The sequence below is a fragment of the Patella vulgata genome, chromosome 9, assembly GCF_932274485.2.
Source record: "Patella vulgata chromosome 9, xgPatVulg1.2, whole genome shotgun sequence".
NCBI classification, from domain to species: Eukaryota; Metazoa; Mollusca; class Gastropoda; family Patellidae; genus Patella; species Patella vulgata.
The window spans coordinates 6,031,069-6,040,884 of NC_065887.2; the positions used below are offsets into that span (position 1 = coordinate 6,031,069).

General features: G+C 37.8%; 1 protein-coding gene across 1 annotated transcript; it reads left to right on the forward strand.

Annotated features, from left to right (window-relative positions):
- Positions 1 to 1,727: 1,727 nt before the first annotated feature.
- On the forward strand, positions 1,728 to 4,136 carry LOC126807961 (tripartite motif-containing protein 2-like). Its single transcript, XM_050532965.2, has one exon. The coding sequence runs from the start codon at positions 1,976 to 1,978 to the stop codon at positions 3,230 to 3,232; it is 1,257 nt and encodes a 418-aa protein (XP_050388922.2). The 5' UTR covers positions 1,728 to 1,975; the 3' UTR covers positions 3,233 to 4,136.
- The last annotated feature ends 5,680 nt before the right edge of the window (positions 4,137 to 9,816 follow it).

Here is a 9,816-nt window from a genome sequence, read left to right on the forward strand (position 1 = left end):
TTAAAAACCAATTAGCTTTCTTTACCTTTTTATTCACTAAAATCTGTCTAAAGCTTTTTTGTTGTATACCTCATGTCACGTGATTAGTATTACCTTCAATATAGAAAACTTTCTCATGCCATAAACTACTATTATGTCAATCAAATTCTATAGAACCTGTAAAGGGTATTGTGCATTATAACATGAATATCTTTATAAATGTTATGTTTATTCAGTAATATTGTAAAACAGGATTTGGGCAGAAAGCCAAACCTGAGTGAGTCCCAAGCTCTACATTTATGATTTCCAAGCCAGAGGTCCGCGGGTCGAGAAATTATTTGGGGATCTGGGAAAAAAAGATAGCCAATTCACGTTGAATTTGAAATTGTCAGTATTCGGACAATAAATTTCATTAGCTGATAGCCAAGTAATGTTGCGTACAAAATTAGCCGATTTAGCTAGCCACATTGGTGATAAGCTATCTTACCTACACTCAGTACTTTCTTTAGATGAAATAGAAGTGTAGGGGGAAAGACAAAAACAAATTTAATTTTCTTTACTATTTGGTATATATATATATCTGTCTCTTTAGGGGAAGGGGGCAGGTGTTCACATTGGACGCGAACTGTCGATCTCGCGCTCCATCCTTCCCCTTAATCCCACACTAGGTGCGTATGTTCTTGCTCTTCCCGGTCCTCCGCAACCGATCTATCCAACTGCGAATTTTATTTCCACAAAAAATGTCAGAAATTGCCGAACATAAATCGCTCGGCCTAAGCGGGTGTTATTCATGTTTGCTTCTTATTTCCTTCGCATGAATTAGTTCTGTACCGGTTTCAATCGCGATCACATAATATTTTAATCTGTTATCATTCTCGTCTGTAAGAATCGGCTATTACACTATTTCAATCATTGCTCAACCTACAAAAGCATTCACTGAGCAATCAAATGAAGGGGCGTGAGAAGCAAAATGATCAGGTGGCGGGGGGGGGGGGGCTGTTCCGGCGTGACTGACCGCGGGGAGTCGAGGGGGATATGCGGGGTTCTCTCCCTGAAAATTTAGAAAGTCGATTTCCTTGCACCCGAGGCCATTTCTGAAAGGCCATTTACTCCTTTAAACGTATAGGCTCTCTCCTGTATAATAAGCTCATGAGCTTGGTGGGGTTGGGTACGGTCTACAAGATACCCCCCCCCCCACACACACACACACACACATACAAACACCTCCCGTCCCTCTCTTACATACATAAACTATAAACACCTGACATCGGTCTCAATTATCTATTATTAACTTAGTTCTACTAATAGGTATGTATACCTGTTGTTAAAACTCCATTATTCACATAAATCAGTAATAAAAATATGGAAAAGATTAAAATAAAATCTTATAAATGTCTTATTTTTTTTTTTTTTTTAAAAAAACAGGTGTGCTTGAAAACGATACTAGAACTCATGTTGAAACGTTGTGATGTGTATATATATAACCCAGTGATTGTTTTCCAGATAAATTCTGTTTATTGCGCTCTATCGCTAAATGCCATTAGCGGAATTCGTGTATTATCGTTATCTTACTCTACTGCACATCTCGTGTACAGGATCCGCCCCTCAAGACCCTGACACCTTTACAAATACATTGATATAAAGATAGATATATAAAAGCTGATATGTTTAGTCACGTGGTATAACTTGTATAAAGACAGCGATATAAAGGTATATATAAAACCACATTTATTTAGTCGTGTGTTATAAGTGTGGACATCAAAATACATAGTGTGTATGTTTATCCTGTACACATTATACTGAATTCTAGTGGCTGTTTTACTTCTGTAATCTGAACTGTTTTATAAAAAAAACGTATAAATATACTCTGTGAATATTGCTGTAATTTTAACATAAACTGGAGATTATATGATAACTCAATAACCACAATGTGTGAATATAAGTGCTGTAGTTTTTACATGGACTGTGTCTAACTGTGTTGTACATATCTATAAATATGGCGGAAAGAGTCGATGATACACATAGCTGTAGTATCTGTTTAGAGGATTTTACTAACCCGAAAATACTACCATGTTTTCACACGTTTTGTGAACATTGTATAGACGACCATATCAAAGCTCTTTCACATCTCAACAAGTTTAATTGTCCTAATTGTAGAACAGAGATTCAAGTACCTGATGGGGGTGCAAGTGGGTTTTCAACAAACTTTTACATCCAACCAAAAGGTGAAACACAAAATCATTTCTGTCGGAAACACAAGACAAAAGAAATAGATATTTATTGCCGAGATTGTTCTGTTGCTGTTTGTGATAGGTGTGTTATATTGGATCATACAACTCACTCAAAAACAGATCTTACTAATGTAGACCAAGAAATCAGAGGAAAGTTAAACATTATAAAGCGGGAGTTAGAAGAGAAGGTTGACGAAGTCGCGAAACATTGTGAATCTTTAACCAATCAAATATCTGATATCAAGAACCAAGCTAAATTAGCCTGTGATAATGTCGATACACGGGTTAAAAAGGTATGTGACAAAGTCAAAAAACATGGCGATGATATAAAATGTGAAATGAATAAAATTCGTGATGAAGAAAGTAACAAGTTACAGACATTACATGAAAATTCGACCCAATTCAAAAGTTCTCTACAGAACAGTTTGAAATATATTAATGGCGTGCTGAATGGTAAATCTACTGTTCCAGTTGTAGATGCTTTAACCAATGTACAAACACTGACTGAAGATAGCAGATCAACCAGTTTAGATATACCTCCAGTAAGATATGTCTATTATCGTATGGTAGATATAGATGTTAAAACTTTAGAATCTTTACTTGGTGAATTAGAAACAATGGAGTCACCAACCTGGACATCTAGTTTTAGTTTGTATCGGGTGAAGACATATGAGTACTACTCTGGTGATGATATAATGATACAAGGAATGCCATGGTATGTAGATGTTAGACGTCTTTCAGATACACCAACAGTAGGGTGTTACCTGCGTCTGAGAGGAGTAGATGATAAAACAGTTAAATCTGTTACAGCTAGTTATACACTAAAACTATTAAATATAAACGATGTGAGTAAATCTACAGTTGCACGACATACAGCTACATTTATACCTGGTGGTATTGGATGGGGTAGTACGTTTATAGAGTGGAATAAACTAAAGGATGTGACGAATGGATTTATAGAAAACAACGAAAAATTTACTGTGCAGGCGTCTGTAAAAATAGACAACATAGAAAGATACTGACATTTATATTACAGAACATAGTACGATAGATGGGTGTCATCATAATACAAGGATATATCTCTATTGTTAGTTCAATACAAGGACATATCTCTATTGATGGGTGTCATAATAATACAAGGATATATCTCCTCTATAAAATATGTTAGCTCAACCCAAAACAAATGGAACTTGTTTATTTGGATGTCAAATGAAATATATTTTAATATTTAGCTTATTGCTGACTGGTCCCTGGATCCATTCACTTGATTTGATATTTGTTGTTTATTTCTTGTAATGTCTGTAGTTTATCACGTCCCCAGGTTTGTTTTGTGTGTAGTGTGGTCCTCCTGCACTTACTAACAGAATAAGGTATGCGTCAGAGGTCTGTTGTGCAAAGTTCGTGTGTGAAATTTTATTCAGACAAAATAAACAAACCAGCACCACCTATAACTGTTGGATAAAATCTCTTGATGGGCCTGTTTTTAACCTGACTGAATCCTAGCTTGAATATTATCAAACATAGATATTTGATTCTTAATCAATCAACGATTTTATTTTTATGGTCTTACCTATTTTATTCTGAAGATCATTGAGAACATCTGTAGTGGTATAAGCCAATTCTGGTGTAATATACAACAACCTGAACTGACCCTGATAAACATTGATATCACGTTAACCAGACATATAGAAGTGATTTTCTAGCGCGTTTTCTCCTTGTCGGTGGTGCAGGACGGAGGCCTGACAAGGAACAGTGTTGATTCGTTCAGATTGGACGGAAAAGCGTAATCCTGTGTACATGTTAGTGTGCACGTTAAAGAATTTGAAATAAGTTTATGCATAAAAGTGTATATTTATTACAAGGGAAATGTTTAAAGTAGCTAAATTAAGTCTCTTAACACAATATCATCCAAAATCTTCGACATTCTGATGTCCAATATTTAAGACAAAATAAAAATTTTACAATTGGTACACGAATCGTGTACCATAATGCGATTCAGCGCTACTTGTAATAATGGACTCGAAAAACGAGGCTATGCATATTCCACAAGTGATGTCAAACGGTGACGCTATATTCTTATCTGGAGAGCATGCCCAATAAAATACTATCGGCGTAGACTGGAATAACTAGACGCTAGAGATTGAAATTCGATTGAGAATACTGGCGTATTTCGCCGAACCTAACTGATTAGAAATAACAGTAAAAACAGAAACGATTGAATGTAAATCAATTTATATACATTCATATTACATAATTGTATGCGTTGCGACCCATTTGTGTCAATTTCCAGGTCCCAAATATTGGTGACTTAGCTCCTTTAAGTTAAGCATATGTATAATTTTTTACTCTTTTTAAGTAAAAGTGAAAAGATGTGTTGTATATTTGTCTGAAGAAAGTATTATTGTCATAATAATGTTAAATTATTATTTGTGTTTATATTATTATTATTATGTCACGGTAAACGTTTTATTTATCTGAACCGGGTAAATTCTCTTCACGGCGAATGAGGAAGGGCGCTAACTCTGTTTATCGGAAGGCGTTTCACATCAGTGCATTGCGGTTGGAAAACAAGGCTAAATCTATTTGTTAAGGTCAGCTCAATTATCGTCAAGGTCGCTGAGATGTAAATAAGGTTAGGGCATGTGATTGTTGGCGAGGTTGTATTTTAGGGTTAGTGTAACATTGGGGCTATGTCCAGCATTAGGGTTAGAGTTGGGATTAGCGCTAGCATTGTTTACATCTCGTGACCTTTGACCAAACTTGAAGTTGGGCTTATCAAATAGATCTAACCAGGAAAACATAGTTCAGTTGGTAATTGTAAGGTGGCATTTTCCAATTTCCCATCAACCCTCACCTGTTACTTCATGTACATTCGCTTCAACCTTTATAATCATTTTCACCATAAAACTCTTTATTATAGTTTAGAACGATAGCATATTATTATATTATTATATTTCGTATGTGTAATAATTTTGAAATATACTATATTATTATTTTATCTTCAGTTTATTTAATCGTTTTAAACTAGAGTAAATTATTATTTTAAACTAGAGTAATTATTATTTTCATCTTTACTTGATGTGGTGTGTTATCTTTATGGCGGTGTATACTGTACCTGATCTTTATGGCGGTGTAAACTGTACCCCATCTTTATCAGTAAAATATTTATTTAGTTAATCAGTATTAAAATTCCTACAAGTCATTCTCAATACGGTATTCTTGTATTCTGGTCTAATTTTATTGATAATAAATGGCCTGGGTTTACAAGTTGTTGTCGGAAAAGGGGGTTACCTCCATAACGAAATGTTGCGGAAACCTGAAAATCAATAACGTCTATCCTCGCCAATGTTTCCCGCCTTATTTGAAAAAACTAAAGCCACTATCGTGTTCACAAGGTTTATGGAAAAGGGGAGGGGAGTAACTACAGAACGGAATGTCACGGTAAACTGAATATCGATAGAGGTCATTTCGGGACTAACACAGAGAGAGGGGTCTATAGCGGTGGGACGAAACGGAATGGCCCGGAGAAAGTCCACGAGGTTGGACAGGCGACCATGCTCCTTATCAAACGTTCAAGCAGGGAATCGAAACCATGCCACTTGACTGGATGACAGACCTTTTGATCTCACTAGACCCCCCCCCCCCACTTTGACATTTTGATGGAAGTGGCGGTCGCGAAATCTCTGCCGTTATTGGCCGCTAAAGTTCATCGGGATTTTCCGGAGAGCCTGACAAGGACAACTGCCTAGTCATTCGGATGGGACGAAATACTGATGACCCGTGCACACATTGACGTGCACGTAAAAGATCCCTTAGCAGTTGGAATTCGACATAAGAGTAGACCTTTGCGCCGCTATCTGGGGAACATGTCCCTCACAGCACACTGTATGGCGTATGCCCGTCCTCATAAGCCTAGCCCAGTCGGAGTAGAACAGTAGACCGTTAAACCCCATTTCTAGTGGTTTAATTCATAAGGTCTATCATACAGTCAAGTGGCGTGGTTTCGATTCTCCGCTTGTACATGACAAGTGTGGGGGTCAGGCCGAGATATCTGCTTGATTTGAGTTAAAAAATAAATTTGGAGATTTCAGTTGATTTTATGTTCATCGGTCTTCTTGTCAATCTGATCTAATACAGATCTATATTTCATTTCATTTTTTACTCTTTAGATGACTTTAGACCTAACGCGCGAATGTCTGCCCACAGTTCCGTGCACCACAAACCAAGAACTCGCCACAACAGGCCGTTTCATTGGCTAATCCCTCACATTAACCAGAACGCGGGTTATATAGCTACTCTCTCAGGTCCCAATGTAGTGAAGGCAAGTAAAACGAAATATTGAATTATAAAAAAACGAAACGAAGTAGGATCTGTGTTTTAATCAGAATTTAATCAAAATATTACGCCTAGAGATAAACGTCAGTGTTGAGTTTTGAGCGATTTTTTCTCCGCGGTTAACACAATTACGACAAATTTTAAAGTAGCTAAGTCTCTAACCCAATATCATTCAAATTCTTCGACATAGAAGACGCAAATTATTTGTCTATTTAAATCAACATTGATGTTGTGATCTTACCGGAAAAAGGTGGGCTTCTGATATCCAATATTTAAGACAAAATAAACATGTTACCATTGGTACACGAATCGTGTACCATAATGCGTCTCAACGTTATTTGTAACAAGGGGCTCGAAGAACGAGGATAGACATATTCCATAAGTCATGTTAAACAGTGACGCTATATTCTTATCTGGGGAGCATAAGTTATAAGATACGGTCTTCGATATTGGAGTTTTCAAGGGGAAGTAACACGTACACAAAATTCCATTCTAGTTTCAATTCAATCGAGAAAATGATACTTTAAGACTGTCGTTGAATGTATTTAATTTATAGAAATAAAAATACTTTTTTTTTTTACAAATATTAAACTTTTTCCCACCTCCAACTTTTCCACAAATTTTTGTTGGGCTGAATGCTTTTTACTACAGACAGAGGAACAAATGGTCATGTCTTTGCACTAAAGTTTTTATGAGGTTGATCGCCCAAATTTTGAGATACACAAACTTGAAGAAGAAGCAAACTAATTAATTAGTAATTAGTTGCCCTACATATCACCGTAGCCAAGCTAATAACTCCGTTAACCTTTCGTCTCAAAATCATTAATATTTACCAAAACCTGGCAGAAAATGTTAATTCAAATCCGCTTCGTCAACAAAAATGTGCATGCAAGAGGGGTGAAAAGAGACACAGAGAGAATTGCTATAAATAGACGTACTACAATTTAATGGTGGTCTGCATCCTTCTACTTAAACTGGAGTTGCTCCCCTTAAGCTAAGGACAGCAAGGCGACGCCGTTTGAAATTTATCGCCTTCTAATTTACGGATCAGATATTCGCCACCGTTTCAGCTTTTATTGAAGCTTGACACTGTAACCAGTCGGCCTCGTTGATAGCTATCTTGTGATTTTGGGGAAATCAGATTTTTACAGGGAAACATACATTATAATATATGTTTTGGTGAAATAAAGAATGTGCTCGAAATCTTGTACAATTTTTAACTGAATACGGCGAATTTATACTGTGTTTACTTTGAATTTAAACATTTTGTGAGAGACTCTGTTTAGCGACATTTTTTGGCATCAATCATTATTTGTTTTATCGTCTTTTTGGGAATCTACATTTCTTTAAATAGACTAATGGATTAAACTTTAGAACAATTTAATCAGTTTAATAAACGGTGCCATTTTTATTTTCAGGAATCACCATCATTTATCATCATTATTTGTTGCAGCTATTTTCCATCCGAACGACCAAACAGCTATCCTTGTATGCACCAATGGCAAAGGGAAACCACGCCAGAAAAAACAGATGAACTTTCTCGGCCAACCCTTGGATCGAACATGGGACCTCCAGGGTAGCGACCCAACGTCATACTCAATGACATCCCGTGGCTACTCCCATATTAGGTACGCTATATAATGTATTTTGGGCCCCATTATGGTATACTGTGAATATCAGCATAAAACATAATCTAAGACAGACAGGTATAAGAAATATTTTGTTATTAACTAATTACGCTTGTCTGGAATCCGTGTCCAACAGGAATATAAAAAGTTTTACATTTAATCTCCGCACCAGTTTGTATCCAACCATGGAATCGATTCAGGAATAACTTTACCACAAATGTTTTATATTACCTTGAAGAAGAAGAGGGTACCTCTTCGACATGAAATGAAATGAAATGGGGTTTAACGTCCTACTGTTCTGCTCCTATACTGGGCTAATGAAGACGGGCATACGCCATACAGTGTGCTATGGGGGAATTTTGCCCGGACAGTGGCACTATCGCCTACTCTTATATCGAATTCCAACTGACAGAGGATCTTTTACGTGCATTCCAATGTATACACGGGACCTCGGTTTTTCGTATCATCCGAAGGACTAGACAGCTGTCCTTGTCAGGCCCTCCGTCCTGCATCACTGACAAGGGGGAACCACGCCGGAAAATCTGGATGAACTTTCTCGGCCAATGCAGGGATCGAACACCCGACCTCCAGGCTAGCGAGCCAGCGTCTTACCCACTTAGCCACGTGATCCCCCGTACCTTTTGTCTAACAATATCTGACGATGAAAACAGTGTTAATGTCTCTTTTGTTTATCTACTAACACATAATCTGTTATATTCGACAGCTGTCTTTCTTCTGGAGGTCGGGTGTTCGATCCCTGCATTGGCCGAGGAAGTTCATCCAGATTTTCCGGCGTGGTTCTCCCTTGTCAGTGATGCAGGACGGAGGGGCTGACAAGGAAAGCTGTCTAGTCGTTCGGATGGGACGAAAAACCGAGGTCCGGTGTACACATTGGCGTGCACGTAAAAGATCCCTTGACAGTTGGAATTCGATATAAGAGTAGGCCGTAGTGCCGCTGTCCGGGCAAAATTTCCCTCATAGCACACTGTATGGCGTATGCCCGTCTTCATTAGCCCAGGTTAGGAGCAGAACAGTAGGACGTTAAACCCCATTTCATTTCATTTCATTTCATTTATCCGTAGGGAAAGACCACTGTGTGCACGTAAAAGATCCCTTGACAGTTGGAATTCGATATAAGAGTAGGCCGTAGTGCCGCTGTCCGGGCAAAATTTCCCTCATAGCACACTGTATGGCGTATGCCCGTCTTCATTAGCCCAGGTTAGGAGCAGAACAGTAGGACGTTAAACCCCATTTCATTTCATTTCATTTCATTTATCCGTAGGGAAAGACCACTGTGTGGGCGCTAAGCTTGATAATAAAAGATGACAACTTGTCTGCGATATCACCATCGATGGAAGCGGACTTGAAACACTAGAAGAAGAAAACTGCAAGAGAACACTTGTCGAAACATGGATGTGATTGCATTCCACATATGGTCATAGTGAATAGATATATTCTCTGTTGTGAAGTTCATCATGGTGGCTCAGTGAGTAGGACGTTCGCGCTCGGCAAACAATTGCGACGCGGCACCGGTTTACTTATTAGAAACAATTGCCGCTTTTAAAAAGAAGTTATCATAATTGCGTCATTCGAAGCGTGTGTAGAATTTTCATTGCAAAGTTGTCCTTGTTTGAAGAAAATCG